The 23,990-nt window shown below is 28.8% G+C and overlaps 1 protein-coding gene across 1 annotated transcript in view; it reads left to right on the top strand.

Annotated features, from left to right (window-relative positions):
• Positions 1-23,990, top strand: part of LOC145334405 (uncharacterized) — a 75,707-nt gene that overhangs the window by 18,376 nt on the left and 33,341 nt on the right. Inside the window, exons 20-34 of the mRNA XM_080179858.1 lie at positions 15,065-15,118; positions 15,382-15,435; positions 15,727-15,780; positions 18,496-18,549; positions 19,351-19,404; positions 19,868-19,921; positions 20,227-20,280; positions 20,573-20,626; positions 21,011-21,052; positions 21,496-21,549; positions 21,827-21,880; positions 22,171-22,224; positions 22,505-22,558; positions 22,681-22,722; positions 23,547-23,600. Of these exons, the coding sequence (XP_080035984.1) occupies positions 15,065-15,118; positions 15,382-15,435; positions 15,727-15,780; positions 18,496-18,549; positions 19,351-19,404; positions 19,868-19,921; positions 20,227-20,280; positions 20,573-20,626; positions 21,011-21,052; positions 21,496-21,549; positions 21,827-21,880; positions 22,171-22,224; positions 22,505-22,558; positions 22,681-22,722; positions 23,547-23,600 (786 nt within the window). The remainder of the gene's footprint in view (positions 1-15,064; positions 15,119-15,381; positions 15,436-15,726; positions 15,781-18,495; positions 18,550-19,350; positions 19,405-19,867; positions 19,922-20,226; positions 20,281-20,572; positions 20,627-21,010; positions 21,053-21,495; positions 21,550-21,826; positions 21,881-22,170; positions 22,225-22,504; positions 22,559-22,680; positions 22,723-23,546; positions 23,601-23,990) is intronic.

Below are 23,990 nucleotides of genomic sequence, written 5' to 3'. Positions count from 1 at the left end.
TGAGCTGATTCAGCCTTCTGATTGGCTTTAAATCCTATACTTAGTTACTTTCAACAAAAATCTATGACAAAAATACGCTTATAATTTTGTTTCTTAGCTACATAATATAATTTCTAAATTGCTATCATGAGCAATGGAAATCTTTCAAATTTCCATGTACATAAAATGTTATTTTAAAATGTCCACAACTTTTTTTTTGTTTCAGCTAAAGGCTCATACTTTGGGTTATTTGGTATACATTTGGCAGTTTTTCAGCAATTAGATTGGTATATTGGCAGGGTTCCTCTAGGAGCACTGAAAGTAAGAGGGTGGGGGGGAGGGGGGTATTGTCCCTCTCTTTACAGTTTTAGTTTTCCATAATCTTCTAATATATGGAATAATTAAACTCTTCTAATATTAGTTTGTAATATTTTTTCTTCAAGAAACAGTTACTTTAAATAGAAAATTAGTAAAAATAATTTTTATTTAAATACTTATAAGGATACATTTATGTTTGATAATTTAGTTTAGTAAAATATCTTAATTTTTTAGAATGGACTAAACAGTTTGAATGCAAAACTGACAAATGTAGAGAGTCAAAATAAGGTATTTTATAAGAGCAGTAAGCTAAGATAGAGGAAAATTAATTGTTCTTTGTAACAATTCTACATATCTAGAAAAAAACCTACATTTACTATGGCATATGTTTTCTTTTATTTAGAATAAATAAACTTTTTTAAATATTAATTTGTAATTTTCTTTCTATAAGAAATAGTTACTATAAAGATTTTAAAAAAGATTAATTTATTTCAACAATTTTAAGATATTTTAATTTTTCAGAATGGACTTAAGAGTTTGATAAAAAAACTGACAAATGTAGAGAGTCAAAATGAGGTATTTTTATAAGAGTAGTAAGCTAAGAAATAGAAAAATTATTCTTCCAAAAATTCATGTGTTTTCAATTCTGCATATCTAGAAAAAACCTATATAATGGTCATTTTTTTCATTCCAAATTATTTAGATTATTTAATTTAATTTATTCAATTCACTTTATATGCATAGCATACAAAAACAATGTACTCTGTTAAATGCAAATAATATTTTTTCTGAAAAAATGAATTCAATAGAGAAAATTAACATAATGAAAAAAAGTTTAATTGCCAATTATAGTTATAATAATATGAATTAATTGTTTCCGTTTTTCTCTATATTTTTACATTAAGGAAAATAGAATTAATTGGGGGAAAAAATGTACAAAGTTATTTATCCAGAAACCATATAAAATGTCGCGGATTCACGTAACGAAAATTCTGGTATTTTTTAAACCCCCAAAATTTTTTTACAGGGAAAAGACGATAAAATTATTCAATGAAGAAATTGTCCAAAATTCCTTTTATTTACCCGTCTGGTTGTTTCGTTAACAAAAATGCAGATTTTATAACTGAACGATATTTCTAAACCAATGTATTTTACTTTTATAAATATTTTTTATTTGTTATACCCAATCAAGGGCATAGTAGAGTGTACAAATGAAAAGAAACGAAGAAAAAAGCAATTAAAATTAAAAATGCTTCTGCTGAGCTTGATCTTTAAATCATTTTTATGGTGCGCTGAATCGGGGCGATTAAGAGGTGAACCGTAGGTGCGCTGGTGGTGAGCCACAGCGCACCTATAAAACATTGATTTTTAAAAGATTTTCGGCGCGGTGTTGTTAAATCGCTTGCGCACTCTCTAAAATATCGATCCGCGCCAGTACAACTTTATTACTCAAGCCGTGTCAGTAAGGTATTTTATATAAAATGCCGTGTCAGTATGGTATCTATAATACAAAGTAGAACGATGTCTGTCTGTCCGTCTGTCCGTCTGTCTGTCTGTCTGTCTGTCCCTTAAGATCTCGGTAACCACTGAACCGATCGGATTCTACTCTTCAGGGTATATACCTATTGGTCCTGTGCTGGTTTTATGCTATTTTCTTGCGGGGTGGGACGCCCCCAACCCCCCCAAAAACAAAAAATCCCCCCCCCATTTTTTTTTTTTTTTTTTTTTTTTGCTTAAGATTTCCTTGGTCCTTTAACGAATTTCGCCCTAATTTTTTTTATCACCCCTTGGGGCAAAGACCCTAGAGGCTAGGGGCGAAGCCGCTAGTTTTAAATAAAACATTAATATATAATTTATTTTAAAAATAACTATAAAAATGTTTTCACGATAGTTTTGCAATAAAATATTAAAGTAATTAAAAAAAATATCTATTTATTACATATGATTCACCCCGATTTGGTCCGGCAATGCCACTTAGTGAGTGGCATTGGCGCGCCAGTACCGCGCCACTGCCCGATCCAAATCGCCCATGCAAATTCGATTTAAAGATTGGTATTTAATAATTTGATGGTGCGCTGAATGAATCCCCCCGGTTTAAATCACCTATAAACGATTTAAAGATCAAGCTCTGTTGTAAAAATTACCCAATCTACTATAAAAAATAATTTTTTAAATCCCCAAAAAAACTAACTTGGGGGCCTAATTAAAATTTGGGCCCTGCAGTCTTGTTCTAAAGTATATTTTTGACCCCTCATTCAAAAATGCTTTAAAAACAGTTTAAAAACCGGTTTTTCCAAAGTACCTATTTTTGGAAGATTTTTGGATCATGACCAATTTAAAGAGTGTGCAAAAATGCGTGTATTTTTAAAATTCAAATTGCGCAGCTTGTGTTAATAGTAGAAAAATGTTATGCATATCATTAGAATCGTCATAAACTCTTGTTTTTGGGTGTTTAAGAAATATTCCTGTGCTACGTATAGTTTAGGAGCTACGTGGTGAAATGTCCCAACTTACTTAAAACTTTTCAACCTTTCTCACATTTTCCAACGTAGCTTCTAAACTACAAATATCATGAATATAATACATATATTTCTAAATACTAGAGTTTATGACAATTCTAACAATCATCATCATCAGGCGCGTCTCTCTTTTGGACTGTGGAGTCCAGAGAATACGGCCACCCTGCTCCTCCATTAATTCCTTTTTTTGGCAAGTGCTTCATTTCTCCCCATGTTAATTCCAAATTAAAGAGGTCTTTTTCAGTGCTCCGCCTCCAGGTCATTTTTGGTTGTCCCCGTTTACGTTTACCAGTGGTGGGGTTCCATTTTAAGCACTTTTTTGGAAACCTATTTTGTTCCATTCTAAGCACATGTCCTAGCCACCTTAGTCTTTTAAATTTCACTTCTGCTTCAATACTATTGCACTTGGTCTTAGCATACAGCTCAATGTTTGATATTTTGTTTGGCCAGAATATTTTGCAAATTCTTCTTAGGCAGCTAATGTGAAATGCATTAAGTTGATTTGTTTCAGTTTTCACAGTTCTCCCGCATTCAGCTCCATAAAGAAGAACTGATTTCACATTACTGTTGTAAAGTCTGATTTTTGTTTTCAGAGCAAGTTTCTTTGAATTCCAAACGTTGTGTAGACTGTTGAAAGCAACCCTAGCCTTATCAATCCTGGTTTTAAAAATTGAAATTCCTTCAAGCACAGGCATCAAAATGACTGCATTGAAATGCTGATTACAAATCTGAAATCCATTTTTTTTAAATAGTCCAATAAGACGATAAATTGATGAATATACCCAATGATGATATTTAAATTACTAGTTGCTTCTCACAAAGGCCAAAGTTGAATATGAAAGGGGGGGGGGGGGTGAGGAAAATTTTTAAGGTTTGTATCAACAAGGATGACAACATCCATAAAAGCGAAACGGTAGTACAATCAAACATTAACATAAATGTATAAGTATAATCAAAATTATAAGTAAGTATTATATAGTTGCTACGCTTTCTAAATCTATACAATACTAACATTCCTAAATTAATGATGCACAGACCGACGGATGTGGAACCAACACAAATTATAGAAAATCTTCGTTTAGACATATGTTTAAACAGTATATAGCCCCTTCCCCCCTTCCCTCATTAATCTTTATGATAGGAAGTTGGTCATGATGTCTACATATGAGCATTTTTTAAAAGTTACAAGACACAAAATCCATAAAAGCGAAACTCCCTCCCCCCTTCTTGCACGGAAAAATGTCTATAATATGATGCGATAAATATCTAGTTAATCAAAGTCAAAACCCCTCTTTCTACCAACATATTTTGGGGGTTAGCGAGATCTATTAGTACAGACACATAAAAGATATATCAGACAAAAAGAAAAAAACTAAAAATTGTAAAAGTCTTCAACGTATTAAAAGCGCAGCTACTTTTCCTAACCCACAAAACTAATTATTATTTTATTTTAAAATCTGTAGAAATCTTATTATCGCGTTTGGGTACCATTATTAAAGTGATTATTTAAATTTGGGTACTATCATATCTTCATCTTAATATCTGCAGAAAACTGTCTGTAAGATAATGTGATAGATATGAAAACCATATCGGTTCAGTTGTTAGCAATATTGATATCTAAACATACAATACATTTAACATTGTAATGGTTATTTTATTTTAAAATCCGCAGAAAACTATCTTTCTGACAATATGTATATGATGAATGAAAGTAAAAGTCTGTCTTCATGACTAGTAGAAGGAGTAAAAATGATATATACAAAGAAGCTTAAATTTCATTGGGAGGGGTGCTGGCGTTAGTTTTAGGGATTAAAATATTATGAAAAATAATCCGCCCCCCCCCCTCTTCTAGGGTAAGCCTATTAAGCCTTTAGATAGTTTTAGGCTACCCACCACTGCATATAGGGGCGCAGCAGCTAATGATATGATAATCATAAGCAAAAATATATCAGTAAATTGAATGTTCTATGCTCAATTGTATTAAGCTATACGTTCTATAAAGATGACATAAAAGCGAAGCTCTAAAACCAGAAAAAAATAGATGGGGAGAGAGGTTGTTAGTGCTCAAAAGAGTATTTTGTTTGACAATCCTATCCTTTAAATAAAGTAACAGGATGTTTTTCTGTTTGTTTGTCTATTTTACAGTATAATACAGAGCAGCAGTGGAATTATATTAAATTATAATTATCTTGTTTAATTATAACAACAACTAATATATATCTAATTATGTGAATAGTAATGAATAAGCTGATATGTACAAAATTATAAGTAATTTTTTTGCAAAACTGATTTAATACATGATACTGTTTAAGGACATACTGACGTTTTTAGGACTTGATTATAGAGATGCTTTGCTTATCACATTGTACCTTGTTGAAATAGGAATCAGTATTCAAAGAATCAGATGACTAGGATAATTTTAACATTCAAAAATTTGTTGTCGAAAAAGTAAAAAATATGCTTCTTTTAAATGGACGTACGGACTTTCTGGTAGCACTTATAGAGTTGCTACGATTACTAAGTCGTATTTAACTGTTATATGAATCAGCATACAAAGTTTAAAATCAATAGGACAATTCTAACCTGTTTAAATTAACGAAAAGAGCTTACTGCAACGGGCGGACCTACCCTAATTATAGAAAAACTTCGCTTAAAAAAATGAATTAACCCCATTTGACCAATCCTCCCCCCATCACACCTATTTCAACTATAAATATTTTCCATATATTATTTTCTATATATTAGGTTTGTCTGCCTTAGTGCCTATAACAGATTGATTTTTAAGGTGATAGACAATTCCTATTTGTTTCAAACCTTTTATATTGACTCTTATAACATTTCAGCTTTTTAATTTAAATTTAGATTGGAATTTCTATTATATCTTATGCTTATTTAATGGATGTACTATTACTTTGATCTTACACCAGATATTATGAACTCTAATAAAATGAATCATGCAGCTGTCTAAAATAACAATTTCTCCCTTCCACTTCTCTTACCCCATCCATTCCCCTACTGGAGGATAAAAATTCCGGAATCTAAAGGGATAAGACAATTGCCGATAAATTGATTTACATGCCCAATCATGATACACAAAATTATCCCTTCTGTGGATTACAATTGGTGGTTAAAATGTTTGGACACTCAATTTAATGAATCAACTAATCAAAATTGAATAAAAGACCCCAAGGTTGTTAAGCAAACCATTAGGAAAACATTATTTTAAGACTTTGGGGACTAATAAACAGCCCAATGTCCATTGCCTCTCAGATAAAACTATTGTTAACTATTGGCAATATAGAGACTAGGGGCGAGTTAACTAATAATTTTACTAATTCATATGTGTAGCACATGAAGGGAGTGGTTAGATTCATAGATAGAGGGTACAATGAGCTGTTTATTACTCTAGCCCCCAAAGTTTTATAAAAACGTTTTTTTAATCATTGGACTTAGAACCTTAGGGACATTAGTGAATTTTGAATGGTTGCTTTATTAAGTTGTGTGTCCAAACGTTTCAAGCACTAATTGTGTTCTACAGAAGGGGTATTTTGTGTGTACATAAATTTATCGCCCATTGTCTTATCCCTTTAGATACCTGGGTTAGCTCTAAATAAACCTATTATTTAGTAAAGCTAATTTGTTATTTATTTATCATATGAAGAAAAAATCTACTCTATGACATTGACAAGTAAAGTAAAGTAAGAGGATTTCTTTTTTATATCTATAATACAAAGTAAAATGATGTCTGTCCGTCTGTCCTTCAGTCCGTCCGTCCGTCTGAAGCTTAAGATCTTGGTAACCACTGAACCGATCGGATTCTACTCTTCAGGGTATATACCTATTGTTCCTGTGGTGGTTTTAAGCTATTTTCTTAGGGGGGTGGGACACCCCCAACCCCCCCAAAAACAAAAAAATCTCCCCCAATTTTTTATTTTTTCTTTATTTTTTTTTCTTCTTTCTTTTTCTATCTTTCTTTCTTTCTCTCTTTTTTTCTTTCTTTCCTTCTTTTTCTTTTTTTTCTTTCTTTCTTTTTCTTCTTTTTTTCTTCTTTTTTTCTTCTTTTTTCTTCATTTTTCTTCTTTTTTTCTTCTTTTTCCTTCTTTTTTCTTCTTTTTTTTTTCCTTTTTCTTCTTTTTTTTTCTTTATTCTTCTTTTTTTCTTATTTTTTCTTTTTTTTTTTCTTTTTTCTTCTTTTTTTTTTTGCTTGGTCCTTTATGTTTTGTAGAACATTTCCTTGGTCCTTTAACGAATTTCGCCTTAATTTTTTTTATCACCTCTTGGGGCAAAGCCCCTATAGGCTAGGGGCAAAGCTGCTAGTTACTAAAGAAAGTATTTCAATTGTAAGGGGAGGGAGAGGACTCAAGTACAAGTTTTATATATAAAGTTACCAGATTCTAAAGTATATGTCTCCTGTATTTAAATTTAAATATGATTTATGGGGAGGAGGATTTATGATATTGTTATTAACCCTCTGAATATTGGGGGGAGGGGGGTAACATGATATTACGATCAGCCAGTGTGTTCATACAGAAATGTTTTATGAATTGGAGGGGGGGGCGGAGGTAACATGATATTATGGTCAGCAAGGGTGTTTGTACAGAAATGTTTTAAGAATTAAAAAAATTGTCACAATTGTTTAAATCACCTTTTTTAGAAAGCTTTGTTATAACACCTTTGCACCATTCTTCAGGTACAGTTTCTTCCATCCAAATAGCACAAAATAGATCAGATAAGTATTTTGTGAAAGTATCCCAGTCTGCTTTTAAGATTTCAGCTTGAATAATATCGATTCCTGGTGATTTATTGATTTTAAGGATTCTATAGCTCTTCTGACTTCTGCATCTGTTGGAGCATCTAAATATATCTAAGTCATTTTCTGCACTTTCAGGATCAGGATTAGTAGTTCAGGTCTATTCAGAACTTCTTTGAAATATTCTATCCATCTATCAGCTTTTTCGCTTTCTGTGGTGAGTATTTGACCTTGTTTATTTTTAAGTGTATTAGAAGATGCTGGTTTCTTTCCATCTAGGAGCTTGGTAATTCTATACAGTTGTCTTGAATCACTATGAATGGCAGTTGTTTCTGCCTTGCCAGCAAGATCTTCAATGCAATCATGCTTATCTTTTCTGGCACTCCTTTTGACTTTTCTATCCTGTTCACTATATTTTGCTTTTAGTTCTTCTTTTGTCTCAGGTGAATTTCTTCCTAACATCTTAGCTTTAATTTTCTTTCTTTCATCAATCTTTGACCATGTCTCATCAAAAATCCATGGCTTAGATTTGTTCTTTTTGAAACCAAGGACATTTTCAGATATTTCTTGTGAAAAGCTAATTTGAAATTGTTCCACTTTCCTTCAACAGAATTAACTTCTTCTGTTTGAGATTCTTGTTTATTCAGAAGAATTTGAAAGCGGTTGCTCAGCTCTAGTTTGAATTGCTGTTTAATGTCATTATTCTTCAGTTTACTTGTATCGTACTTTCTCCTTGATGGATTGGCAGGATTTTCTGACTTTCTCAATTTAAGTTTGAGAGTTCCAACAAGGAGGCTGTGGTCACTGTGGACATAAGCACCTCTGTAGACACGTACATCTTGAAGAGAGTTTCTCCATTTTTTGTTGATGGTAAAATGGTCAATCTAGTTTTTGGTAATTCCATCTGGAGATGTCCAGAACTCTTTGTGAATCCTTTTGTGAGGGAAAATTGTACCATCAATAACAAGATTATTATTAGTGCACAGTTCACAAAACCTTTCTCCATTGTCATTTATGACTCCAAGACCATGTTTACCCATCACTTGCACTCTTCCACTATTATTGCTTCCAATCTTAGCATTCATATCACGAAGCACAATAAGGACATCATGACTTGGTACAAGATCAATTTCTGTTTGGAGAATTTCATAGAAATTGTCTTTATTATCAGGGAGTAAGGGAGGGGACAATGGGCAGTTAATTCAATTTTATAGTTGTGACCCTTTAAGGTTGAAAACCCAGATATTTCCAGATAAAACAAGTATTTGCAATAAAGCAACCTTTAGTGGAAATTTTTGACTTTTTGAATTGTTTTTAATTCAAAATGCACCATCCTTTGATTCTAGAGATCAAAACCCTTGTTTACAATTTATTTCCATAATTGTTATTATTTCAACTTAGGAAAATTAAGGAAACGTACCATTTTACTTTTACAACTTCTTTTACCCAAATTTTTTATTGTATTTATTAAAAAGCTTAGACATGAAAAAGCCTTTAAATAATTATATTACAAAACTTGCTAAAACAATTTCCTTCCTACAGAACTTTTAACTCAAGTTATTTCATTTAATGAAATAAAAATGAGATACATTGCGTCAAAATTTCATACTACATAAATAAAATAGTTGAGAACATAAGTATATCTTAATTTTAAAGATCTTAAGGTTTAAGTAACATATCTTAGGATAACTGGTAGCTGCGCTCCTAGCATCCAGGATAGAAAAATAAAATAACACCATCTTGAGATTTTAATGATAAACAAACCTTGAACAACTCAGGACTTCGTGAATTTTCCCTAAAATTTTGAAATTAATCGGATCATTAATTACATAAATATTAAGCTAAAGACAAAAAACTTTTGCCTTTACATTAAATCAATAAGAAACATCTAACATGTCTAAAGTAACGAAAAGAGCTAACCGTTACGGACGTACAAATGTGCGGGACCTAATTATAGGAAGGCTTTGCTCATAATAACTAATAATCTTAATATAATTTCTTTCTACAACGCACTAATCGGAATTAATTAACATTAAACAAGAATTAGATATCAAAAATGTAATGATTCAATTTACAAAATAATTTTCAAAATCAAAATATTCTGTCTGCTTGTTATTGTTTATCTTTTTGTTGACGCGCTAGTTTGCCGCGAGATTATGCATGATTTTGCGTGACGTCATTCATAATTGGTCCCCAAGATTGGTTAGAAACTGCTAAATTCCTTCATGTTCCCTTTAAGCCAGTCCCCAAAGTCTGAGACTCCTAAAAATTGAATATTCGATCCATTGTCCCCTCCCTTAATCCCTGCTTTATTATCATCTGCTGCTTGTTTGGTTGGAGCATAACATTGGATTATAGTGGTTTTGGCATATTTTGTATTAAACCTGGCTTTGATTAGCCGGTCATTGATGGGTTTCCATTCTAGAAGGCACTTTGAAAATTGCTTTCAAATTGTAATTCCAACACCTCCGATGCATTGGTCTGGCGTTCTTTCTGCAGCTTGACTAGGTTCTGGAGGGCCTCAAACTCGTCCTCTGGTAGATTCCAAATTTTTTGATTGAGGTGATTTTTTGTTCTACAGAGTTCCGTTTTGTAAATTAGATTCTACAGTATTAAAGGGACTGTGAACGTAAATTTTTCTCATCTTAATATCAAACCTTAACATTATCTCATTCATAATATCTCACAGATAGAGCAAAACGCGCTTTTGTTTGCTTAAAAACTGCTTTTTCCGACGATTTTTATAAGGTAATGGGAAACGAAGAAATTTTCCGTATTATATAAAATGTGCATTAAATTGCTTTTTTCTCCCATTATAGCTAAAATTAAACTTTTTCACATAGTTTCTGATTTTTCCTAACGGTTAAGCTGACTTTTAATATAACCCTTGCTTTAAACCAATGTTTAGTTACTTAGAAATTGATAAAATAAGCAATATTTTTTATTGAAAACCAAATACAATAACAAAGCTATAAACAGGTTTTTTTATTAGTATCCAATTAACTTTAGATGGCCGATCTCTCGCCCACCTTTAATTACAAATTTGTAAATAATAAAGACGCAATATTTTTTTATAAACAGTCTGATAAAAGTGTAAACTAATTCTTGAAAGTGGGTTATTTATTGTCCAACACAATAAACAAGGATATTATTATTTTAAATAACCTATGAGATTCAACCCTTTGTAGACAGTGAGGTATTTTTTTGTCAATAATACGAATTTAAAATAGGTCTTTATTACCTAATTACTACATTATAAAAAAACCAATTAGCAATTTTATATCATAAAATAAATCCTTAACAGTAAGTAAATTGTTTCAACTATATATGACAAGTTAAATATCCCTACAAACATTATAAGAAAAAAAACCGTTCAGATTTTCTCTGTTTTTTCCTTTTTCCCTCCCAAAATACCATAAAATCAAGGCATTTTTCCTGGATATTTTTGTAAATAGGACGTTTTTGGTTGATCAGTGTAGTGAAAGGTGCTTAGAAAATGTTAAGATTTGATAATCAGATGAGAAATTTTTATGTTTACACGCCCTTTAAGGACAGTTTGTAGTGGTTTAGCTAAAATTTGGAAAAAAAAAATTCTCCTGTTTAATTATTGATGGAATAAAATTACTGTCCTCAGGTTCAACATTGTCACTGTAAAATTGTTCTGCCCATTGCATTCGTTGACTGAATTTTAAATGATCTGATAAAATTTCTGTTATGTCTATATTTGGAGGTTTGATACAAAAATTTAGTCTTTTGTTCAGATCTTGTATGGCTGCATCACCTAAATCAACGCTAGAGTAATTAAACACAATGTTGACTAGTGTTTTTTTCTGTTATCTTTTAAGTATTGTTGATTTATATTTTCTTTGTCTCGCCCCTGGTCTATTCTTCTTTTTTGTCACTCTAACATTGTTGGTCCTCACTCTAGTGTTATCCATGTTTTGTTGGCTTATATTTGTAGTTTCTGAGCGAGATATTATGTGTTTAATCTTATTGTTTTTGGTTTTTAATGCTTGACACAAAAGTTTTCAGTTTTGTTTCACTAAAAATTGTTGTAGATTCAATTTGTCAACAGATTTTCCCTGTTTTTTCCTTTTTCCCTCCCAAAATACCATAAAATCAAGGCATTATTCCTGCATATTTTTGTTAATAGGACGTTTTTGGTTGATCAGTCTAGTAAAAAGTGCTTAGAAAATGTTAAGATTTGATAATCAGATGAGAAATTTTTACATCAGCTAAAAGAGGCTTCAGCTAAATCTTTATAAAATATTGAGTCCTGGAACTGTTATACCTTTGAAGAATCTGATTTTGAACTCAAAATAATATTTTTTCATTTTAGGTTCTTCAAACCGATTTTGTGGAGCATAATAACCTAACTAAGGTATTGACTTATTTTATTTACCAGTAAATCTCCCCCAGTATCCCGGGGATCTAAGTTTGATGTGGTTAGGAGGTGATATTTTGATACAGCCTAAAACTTAATACACAGTTAAATAATACTAGTGACTACCTTCATATAGTCCTATAGGGGGGAAAAGTATTAAGTTAATCCTCCCCATCAAAATTTAGTTTCATAGAAAAGTAAACAAAATTTGAGAGAAAACATTTTTCCTTAGGGTAATTTGTCTCAGAGGGTTGGGGTATACCCTCTCTCATAATATTTGTAAATCTTCCATGGAACTAAAGAAAGCTACACTTTAAAGAGACCATGTTGGTCCAACGGATAGAGAGATACTTTGATACTGACACACAGATACATAAACAGAAAGACATCTTATTACCTTAAAGGAATTTGTCTCAGAAGGTTGGGGTATACCCTCCCTCATAATAGTTGAAAATCTTCCATGGAACTAAAGAAAGCTACACTGTAAAGAGACCATGTTGGTCCAACAGATAGAGAGATACTTTGATACTGACACACAGATACAAAAACAGAAAGACATCTTATTACCTTAAAGGAACCCTGCAAGAAATACACCGCTTTAAATACTGAAATTTGAAGCCTCCAGCTTCAATAACAAAAAAGTTATAGACATTTCAAAATGATGTTTTTAGTACAATGAAAATTTTGAAAGTTTTTCATTGCTAATAATAAAAATTTCATTATAAGATTACAAGTAAAGATTAATCTATTTTAAGTATTTTAAGATATTTTAATTTTTTAGAATGGAGTGAACATTTTGAATGCAAAACAATTCATGTGTTTTTAAATCTGCATATCTAGAACAAACCTATATTTACTACAGCCTACAGGGTGTCCCACATAAACTGTTTTTTTTGAAACGCTTATTACTCCCTTAATATTTGAGCTATCTTCGTAAAATAAAAAGTATTTGTCAGCCTACTACTGACCATTTAATGATATAGTGATGAAAAATCCGCAAAGATAACAGAAAAAAATCTACAAGGTAATACATAACAGGCTGATTTTAGTGAATATAAGACTAATAAACAAGAAAAATATGCCTTAGTTAACTTATAATGCAGCTGGTGGTCAAACGGTGGATCACAAAGACTTACTCTGACATAATAAGAACTGGCATTGTAGTCTAATTTAAAAATCTGGTATATTTCAGGTTCTTGTGTGCATTTAAAGCGAGCTCACATGAAAAATTAACAAAGAAGATCAATATTATGCATATTTTTACATATTGTTCACCTATATTACACTTCAGATTCTTGAATATTGAGAATTTCTAGTATGCCATGTCAAGATTGTTATATTTTTGTGCTTAGAAAGTCTGAGCGACCAGCAGTTTGGACTCAAACTAATCTTAAAGTTTACAAAGCAAATATTTTCCTCTGGGTTAGTCTAAATTCAATAAAATGAACCTCTTATGTAATACCTCGTAGATTTTTTCCTGTTTATTTTGTGGATTTTTCATCATTATCCTATAAAATGGTCAGTAGTGGGCTGCCAAATACTTTTTATTTTACTAAGCTAGCTCAAATATTAAAGGAGTAATAAGCTTTTCAAAACAAACAGTTTACATGGGACACCCTGTATGTAGTAAAATAAGAAATAGGGAAAATTTCCTACAAACAATTCTTGTTTTTTTATTAGTTTATAATTTTCTTTTTTAAAGAAATAGTTACAGTAAAGTTTTTAATCTTTGGTCTTTAATTATAAAATTAACAAAAGACATTTTATAGTTATAAGATTATAAGATATTTTAATTTTTCAGAGTGGACTAAACAGTTTGAATGCAAAACTGACAAATGTAGAGAGTCTAAATAAGGTATTTCTATAAAAGTAGTAAAATAAGAAATAGGGAAAAAATTTCCTACCAACAATTCATGTGCTTTCAAATCTGCATATCTAGAACAAACATATATTTACTATAGCCTATGTTTTCTTTACAAAATATTTAGAAAAATGAAACCTTTTTTATATTAGTTTATAATGTTCTTTCTTAAAGGAATAGTTACTGTAAAGTTTTTAATCTTTGGTCTTTAATTATAAAAATTAACAAAAAGGAATATTTTAGTTGATTACAAGTAAGGGTTATTATATTTTCAACAATTTTAAGATATTTTAATTTTTTAAAATGGACTTAACAGTTTGAATGAAAAACTGACAAATGGAGAGAGTCAAAATAAGAGTAATAAGATAATAATAGGGAAAAAATTGTTCTTCCAACAATTCATGTGTTTTGAATTCTGCCTTGGTAAGCTTATAAATACTTAAATGGGGCTCAATAATTAAGATTAAAATAAAACTTATATGGATAGTAAGTAAGATATATGGAAAAATCATTGTAATTTTCTTTCTTCAAGAAACAGTTTCAGTTAACTTTTCAGAATGGATTGAAGAGTTTGAATGAAAAAATGACAAATATAGGAAGTCAAAATCAGGTATTTTTATAAGAGTAGTAATTAAGGATATAGGAAAATTTATTGTTCTTTGTAAGAATTCTGCATATCTAGAACAAACCTATATTTACTATGGCTTATGTTTAATTTTGATAATCAGATAAGAAATTTTTACATTTACACTCCCTTTAAACTGTACAGGTAAAGCCAATAAGTCTTTTCCATTTTTAATAATTTTTGCTTTTTAAGTTAATCCTCCGAATTAAAAATTAGTTTCATAGAGAAAAGTAAACAAATTTTGAGAGAAAACATTTTGTCTCAGAAGGTTGGGGTATACCCTCCTTCAAAATAGTTAAAAATCTTCCATGGAACTAAAGAAAGCTACGCTTTAAAGAGACCATGGTGGTCCAACAGATATAGAGATATTTTGATAATGACACACAGATATAAAAACAAAAAGACATCTTATTACCTTAAAGGAACCCTGCAAGAAATACACCGCTTTAAATACTAAAATTTGAAGCCTCCAACTTCAATAACAAAAAAGTTATAGACATTTCAAAATGATATTTTTAGTACAGTGAAAATTTTGAAAGTTTTTCATTGCTAATAATAAAAATTTCATTATAAGATTACAAGTAAAGATAATTTATTTGAAGAATTTTAAGATATTTTAATTTTTCAGAATGGACTGAACAGTTTAAATGCAAAACTGACAAATGTAGAGAGTCAAAATAAGGTATTTTTATAAAAGAAGTAAAATAAGAAATAGGAAAAAAATTTCCTACCAACAATTCATGTGTTTTCAATTCTGCATATCTAAAACAAACCTATGTTTTCTTTACAAAATATTGAGAAAAACGTAACCTTATTTATAATAGTTTATCATTTTCTTTCTTAAAACAATAGTTGCAGTAAAGTTTTTAATCTTAGTCTTTAATTATAAAAATAACCAAAAAGAAGTTTTTAGTTATAACATTACAAGATATTTTAATTTTTCAGAATGGACTAAACAGTTTGAATGCAAAACTGACAAATGTAGAGAGTCAAAATAAGGTATTTTTATAAAAGTAATGAGCTAAGAAGAGGGAAAAAATTATTCTTCCAACAATTCATGTGTTTTGAATTCTCCCTTGGTAAGCTTATAAATACTTAAATGGGGCTAAATAATTAAGATTGAAATAAACCTTATATGGATAATAAGTAAGATCATGGAAAAATTAGTGTAATTTTCTTTCTTCAAGAAACAGTTACTTTAATTACAAAATTAGCAAAAATATTTTTTTAAGTAATTACAAGAAAGGATAAATTTATGTTTAATAATTTTAAGATTATTTAATTTTTCAGAATGGACTAAACAGTTTGATTGCAAAACTGACAAGTGTAGAGAGTCAAAATAAGGTATTTTTAGAAGAGTAGTAAGCTAAGAAATAGGGAAAAACTGTTCTTCATCAATTCATATGTTTTGAATTCTGCCTTGGTTAGCTTATAAATACTTAAAATGTACAGGAAAAGTCTATAACTCTTTTCCATTTTCAATAATTTTTGCTTTTCTTATCTCGCCTGGGGCTCAATGTTTAAGAGAAAAACAAACCTACTATCTATAACAAGTAAGATATATGGAAAAATTTTATTTTTTCAGAATGGACTGAACAGTTTGAATGCAAAACTGACTAATGTAGAGAGTCAAAATAAGGTATTTTTATTAAAGTAGTACAATAAGGGAAAAAATTTCCTACAAACAATTCATGTGTTTTCAATTCTACATATCAAGAACAAACATATATTTACTATAGCCTATGTCTTCTTCACAAAATATTTAGAAACACATAACCTTTTTTATATTAGTTTATAATGTTCTTTCTTAAAGGAATAGTTACTGCAAGGTTTTTAATCTTTGGTCTTTAATTATAAAAATTAACAAAAAGGAATTTTTTAGTTGATTACTTGTAAGGATTAATATATTTTTAACAATTTTAAGATATTTAAATTTTTTAGAATGGACTTAATAGTTTGAATAAAAAACTGACAAATGTAGAGAGTCAAAATAATGTATTTTTATCAGAGTAGTAAGCTAAGAAATAGGGAAAAACTGTTCTTCAATTTATGTGTTTTGAATTCTGCCTTGGCTAGCTTATAAATACTTAAAATGTACAGGAAGATAATTTTTTTCAATAATTCTTGATTTTCTTATCTTGCCTGGGGCTCAATGTTTAAGATTAAAACAAACCTACTATCTATAATAAGTAAGATATATGGAAAAAACACTTTTAAAATCAGTTTGTAATTTTCTTTCTCCAAAAAACAGTTACTTTCAATACAAAATTAGCAAAAATGATTTTTTATTTAAATACAAGATAGGATAAATTTATGTTTACTAAAATTTCATTGTAAGATTACAAGTAAAGATAATTTATTAGAAGAATTTTAAGATATTTTAATTTTTCCGAATGGACTAAAAAGTTTGATTGCAAAACTGACAAATGTAGAGAGTCAAAATAAGGTATTTTTATAAAAGTAGGAAGCTATGAAATAGGAATAAAGATTGTTCTTAATACAAAATTAGCAACACTTTTCTTTTAAATACAAGAAAGGAAAAATTTTTGTTTAACAATTTAAATTATAAGATATTTAAATGTTTAAGGATGGATTGAACAGTTTGAATAAAAAAATGACAAATATAGGGAGTCAAAATCAGGTATTTTTATAAGAGTAGTAATTAAGGATATAGGAAAATTTATTGTTCTTTGTAAGAATTCTGCATATCTAGAACAAACCTATATTTACTATGGCTTAGGTTTAGATTTGATAATCAGATGAGAAAATTTTACATATGCACTCCCTTTAAACTGTACAGGAAAAGCCAATAAGTCTTTTCCATTTTCAATAATTATTGCTTTTCTTAACTTGCCTTGGGCTTAATATTTAAGATTAAAAAAAAACCAAGTATGAATAATTAGTAAGATTTTTTTAAAATTTAAAGGGTGAATATAGGTTCGATATGATATGAGCATATATCAAAGGTGCAATTCCATAGATTATAAATAACTTAAAAATATTGACATATTCAATTGTATAAGTCTGTTAATAGCTTAAAACCCGTCAATCTCGAATTAGTGTAATTGTAATTAGTGTGGTTCCCTAAGAACTCAAACACCCTAGCATCACACAAGGCTTCGTGGCAAGGTTGAATTAAAAAGCTTTCGTTAAATGATAGCCGTAATAACGTGGAAACCAATTAATCAGGGGTAAATATACCCTCCTTCTACCTTCATAAAGTAAATTATTTAAAAGTTAAAAAAGACATCAAATAATGTAAAAATTAAAAAAAATTAATCAATAGAATTTTCTTGGAGGAAGAATGATTTCAAATCCCTGTTTTTTTGTGGCCGTGTGTGTGTGTGTTGAAAATGCGTACAGAAGGGTTGTTTATATCATCATGAAATAATCAAAGATCTCTGTACAGAAAATAAACTTTAAGACGTATTATTTACCCTGTCAATTCTCCTGACGCCTTTCTACGCAAATTATTTTTATGCTTTTTAAAAAATTAAATAAACTAGTATATAATCTAAAATAATAAACATTTAAATTATCTTTTAAGGTGCGTGCCAATGTAATAGTCAATCAAACTTAAGCAAAATAGTCAAAAAAAAGTCTTGTAAAGGGCTAAAATAAACGATTTTGTCGGCAATCTCATTTATTATATGTTCAATTGAAACAGAAAATTGCAAAATCTAATTAAGGATTTTTTTGAATTTTTAAATTTGGCATAGATATTCTAAAAGTATGTAATGGCACCTTTGATATAAGCTCATATCATATCGAACCTATATTCGCCCTTTAACTTTACATCAACTAAAAGAAGCTTCAGCTAAATCTTAATAAAATATTGAGTCCTGGAACTATTATACCTTTGAAGAATCTGATTTTGAACTCAAAATAATATTTTTTCGTTTTAGGTTCTTCAAAAGGATTTTGTGGAGCATAATAACCAAACTAAGGTATTTACTTATTTCATTTAATAGTAAATAATAACAAAAAAGAAATTTTTTAGTTGATTACTTGTAGGGATTAATATATTTTTACCAATTTTAAGATAACTAAATTTTTTAGATTGGACTTAACAGTTTGAATGCAAAACTGACAAATGTAGAGAGTCTAAATAAGGTATTTTTATAAAAATAGTAAAATAAAAAACAGGGAAAAAATTTCCTACCAACAATTCATGTGTTTTCAATTCTGCATATCTAAAACAAACCTATATTTACTATAGCCTATGTTTTCTTTACAAAATATTGAGAAAAACAAAACCTTATTTATATTAGTTTATATTTATAATTTTCTTTCTTAAAAAAATAGTTACAGTAAAGTTTTTAATCTTGGTCTTTAATTATAAACAAGGATGACAACATCCATAAAAGCGAAGCACTGAAATGGTAGGACAAACAGACATTAACACTTGTATAGTGTTAGAACTGAATAATCTGAATATAAATGTATAAGATTCAAAGCAAAATTGTAAGTAAATTTGTTGAAAAACTGCTTGATACAGAATAATGTTTATGGACATATTTACATTTTTAGGACTTGATTATAGAGTTGCTTCGCTTAAAATATTGTACTTTGTTGTCCCAGTAATCAGTATACCAAATATCAGATCAAACGGATCACATTAGATCACATAAAGATTTGTTGTTAAATAAGTAAAAAAATCAATATACTTAAAATGGACGTACGGACATTCTGGTAATGATTATAGAGTTGCAACAATTTCTAAATCGTACCTAACTACTACAGGAATCATCATGAAATAGATAGGACAATTCTAACATGCCTAAATTAACGAATTAAAGCTATCTATCTCGGACAGACGTACAGACCGATCCTAAATATAAAAAAGCTTCCCTATTAAAAATAACCAAAAAGAAGTTTTTAGTTATAACATTATAAGATATTTTAATTTTTCAGAATGGACTAAACAGTTTGAATGCAAAACTGACAAATGTAGAGAGTCTAAATAAGGTATTTTTATAAGAGTAGTAAGCTAAGAAATTTTGAAAGTTTTTCATTGCTAATAATAAAAATTTCATTATAAGATTACAAGTAAAGATTAATTTATTTTAACTATTTTAAGTTATTTTAAATTTTCAGAATGGACTAAACAGTTTGAATGCAAAACTGACAAATGTAGAGAGTCTAAATAAGGTATTTTTATAAAAATAGTAAACTAAAAAATAGGGAAAAACTTTCCTACCAAAAATTCATGTGTTTTCAATTCTGCATATCTAGAACAAACCTATATTTACTATAGCCTATGTTTTCTTTACAAAATATTGACAAAAACGAAACCTTATTTATATTAGTTTATAATTTTCTTTCTTAAAGAAATAGTTACAATAAAGTTTTTAATCTTAGTCTTTAATTATAAAAATTAACCAAAAAGATGTTTTTTGTTATAAGATTATGAAATGTTTTAATTTTTCAGAATGGACTAAACAGTTTAAATGCAAAACTGACAAATGTAGAGAGTCTAAATAAGGTATTTTTATAAAAGTAGTATAATAAGAAATAGGGAAAAATTTCCTACAAACAATTCATGTGTTTTTAATTCTACATATCAAGAACAAACATATATTTACTATAGCCTATGTCTTCTTTACAAAATATTTAGAAACACATAACCTTTTTTATATTAGTTTATAATGTTCTTTCTTAAAGGAATAGTTACTGTAAGGTTTTTAATCTTTGGTCTTTAATTATAAAAATTAACAAAATAAAATTTTTTAGTTGAACTTGTAAGGATTAATATATTTTTAACAATTTTAAGATATTTAAATTTTTTAGAATGGACTAAACAGTTTGAATAAAAAACTGACAAATGTAGAGAGTCAAAATAAGGTATTTTTATAAGAGTAGTAAGTTAAGAATAGGGAAATAATTGTTCTTCCAACAATTCATGTGGTTTTAAATCTGTCTTGGTAAGCTTATAAATACTTAAATGGGGCTCAATAATTAAGAATAAAATAAACCTCATATGGATAATAAGTAAGATATATAGAAAAATTAGTGTAACTTTCTTTCTTCAAGAAACAGTTACTTTAATTACAAAATTAGCAAAAATAATTTTTTATGTAAATACAAAAAAGGATAAATTTATGTTTAATAATTTTAAGAATATTCAATTTTTCAGAATGGACTAAACAGTTTGATTGCAAAACTGACAAATGTAGAGAGTCAAAATAAGGTATTTTTATAAAAGTAGTAAGCTATGAAATAGGAATAAAGATTGTTTTTAATAGTAGTTTATAACTTTATTTCTTCTAGAAATAGTTACTGCAAAGATTTTAATCTTTGGTCTTTAAATATAGATATTAACAAAAAGAATTTTTTTTGTTGATAACATGTATAGATTAATTTATTTTTAAAAATTATAAGATATTTAAATTTTACAGATTGGACTAAACAGTTTGAATGCAAAACTGACAAATGTAGAGAGTCAAAATAAGGTATTTTTATAAAAGTAGTAAAATAAGAAATAGAGAAAAAATTCCTACCAACAAGTCATGTGTTTTCAATTCTGCATCTCAAGAACAAACATATATTAAAAATAATATTTTTTTCATTTTAGGTTCTTCAAACGGATTTTGAGGAGCATAATAACCTATCTAAGGTATTGACTTATTTTATTTACTAGTAAATCTCCCCCAGTATCCCGGGGATCTAAGTTTGATGTGGTGAGGATGTGATTTTTTAATATAGCCTAAAACTTAATACACAGTTAAATAATACTAGTGGCTACCTTTATATAGTCCTATAGGGGGGAAAAGTATTAAGTTATTCCTCCCCATCAAAATTTAGTTTCATAGAGAAAAGTAAAAAAAAATGAGAGAAAACATTTTTCCATAGGGTAATTTGTCTCAGAGGGTTGGGGTATACCCTCTCTGAAATACTGAAATTTGAAGCCTCCAGCTTCAATAACAAAAAAGTTATAGACATTTCAAAATGATATTTTAGTACAATGAAAATTTGCAAGTTTTTCATTGCTAATAGTAAAATTTCATTATAAGATTACAAGTAAAGATTAATTTATTTTAAGATATTTTAATTTTACAGAATGGATTGAACATTTTGAATGCAAAACTGACAAATGTAGAGAGTCAAAATAAGGTATTTTTATAAAAGAAGTAAAATAAGAAATAGGGAAAAAATTTCCTACCAACAGTTCATGTGTTTTCAATTCTGCATATCTAGAACAAACCTGTATTTACTATCCTATGTTTTCTTTACAAAATATTGAGAAAAATGAAACCTTTTTTATATTAGTTTATAATTTTCTTTCTTAAAGAAATAGTTACAGTAAAGTTTTTAATCTTGGTCTTTAATTATAAAAATAAACAAAAAGAAGTTTTTAGTTATAAGATTATAAGATATTTTAATTTTTCAGAATGGACTAAACAGTTTGAATGCAAAACTGACAAATGTAGAGAGTCTAAATAAGGTATTTTTATAAGAGTAGTAAGCTAAGAAATAGGGAAAAACTGTTCTTCAACAATTCATGTGTTTTGAATTCTGCATCTAGTAAGCTAAGAAATAGGGAAAAACTGTTCTTCAACAATTCATGTGTTTTGAATTCTGCCTTGGTTAGCTTGTAAATACTTAAAATGTAGAGGAAAAGCCAATAAGTCTTTTCCATTTTCAATAATTCTTGCCTAGGGCTCAATGTTTAAGGTTAAAACAAACCTACTATCTATAATACAAAAGATATATGGAAAAATTTTAATTTTTCAGAATGGACTGAGCAGTTTGAATGCAAAACTGACAAATGTAGAGAGTCAAAATAAGGTATTTTTATAAAAGTAGTAAAATAAGAAATAAGGAAAAAATTTCCTACCAACAATTCATGTGTTTTCAATTCTGCATATCTAGAAAAAACCTATATTTTCTATAGCCTATGTTTTCTTTACAAAATATTGAGAAAAATGAAACCTTTTTTTATATTAGTTTATAATTTTTTTTTTAAAGAAATAGTTACAGTAAAGTTTTTAATCCTGGTCTTTAATTATAAAAATTAACCAAAAAGAAGTTTTTAGTTATAAGATTATAAGATATTTTAATTTTTCAGAATGGACTAAACAGTTTGAATGCAAAACTGACAAATGTAGAGAGTCAAAATAAGGTATTTTTATAAAAGTAGTAAAATAAGAAATAAGGAAAAAATTCCTACCAACAAGTCATGTGTTTTCAATTCTGCATCTCAAGAACAAACATATATTAAAAATAATATTTTTTTCATTTTAGGTTCTTCAAACGGATTTTGTGGAGCATAATAACCTTTCTAAGGTATTGACTTATTTTGTTTACTAGTAAATCTCCCCCAGTATCCCGGGGATCTAAGTTTGATGTGGTGAGGAGGTGATTTTTAATATAGCCTAAAACTTAGTACACAGTTAAATAATACTAGTGGCTACCTTCATATAGTCCTATAGGGGGGAAAAGTATTAAGTTAATCCTCCCCATCAAAATTTAGTTTCATAGAGAAAAGTAAAAAAAATTGAGAGAAAACATTTTTCCATAGGGTAATTTGTCTCAGAGGGTTGGGGAATAACCTCTCTCATACTTTGATACTGACACAAAGATAAATAAACAGAAAGACATCTTATTACCTTAAAGGAATTTGTCTCAGAAGGTTGGGGTATACCATCCCTCAAAATAGTTGAAAATCTTCCATGAAACTAATGAAAGCTATGCTTCAAAGGAACCATGTTGGTCCACAGATAGAGAGATACTTTGATACTGACACACAGATACAAAAACAGAAAGACATCTTATTACCTTAAAGGAACCGGACCCTGCAAGAAATACACCGCTTTAAATACTGAAATTTGAAACCTCCAGTATAGTGTTAGAACTGAATAATCAGAATATAAATGTATAAGATTCAAAGCAAAATTGTAAGTAAATTTGTTGAAAAACTGCTTGATACAGAATAATGTTTATGGACATATTTACATTTTTAGGACTTGATTATAGAGTTGCTTTGCTTAAAATATTGTACTTTGTTGTCCCAGGAATCAGTATACCAAATATCAGATCAAACGGATCACATTAGATCACATAAAGATTTGTTGTTAAATAAGTAAAAAAATCAATATTTAATTTTTCAGAATGGACTAAACAGTTTGAATGCAAAACTGACAAATGTAGAGAGTCTAAATAAGGTATTTTTATAAGAGTAGTAAGCTAAGAAATTTTGAAAGTTTTTCATTGCTAATAATAAAAATTTCATTATAAGATTACAAGTAAAGATTAATTTATTTTAACTATTTTAAGTTATTTTAAATTTTCAGAATGGACTAAACAGTTTGAATGCAAAACTGACAAATGTAGAGAGTCTAAATAAGGTATTTTTATAAAAATAGTAAACTAAAAAATAGGGAAAAAATTTCCTACCAAAAATTCATGTGTTTTCAATTCTGCATATCTAGAACAAACCTATATTTACTATAGCCTATGTTGTCTTTACAAAATATTGACAAAAACGAAACCTTATTTATATTAGTTTATAATTTTCTTTCTTAAAGAAATAGTTACAATAAAGTTTTTAATCT

Source organism: Acartia tonsa, chromosome 12 (assembly GCF_053477335.1).
Source record: "Acartia tonsa isolate MP-2025a chromosome 12, ASM5347733v1, whole genome shotgun sequence".
NCBI lineage: Eukaryota > Metazoa > Arthropoda > Copepoda > Calanoida > Acartiidae > Acartia > Acartia tonsa.
Note: the sequence above shows the minus strand (reverse complement) of the source record. Positions and strands in the feature narration are given on the sequence as shown.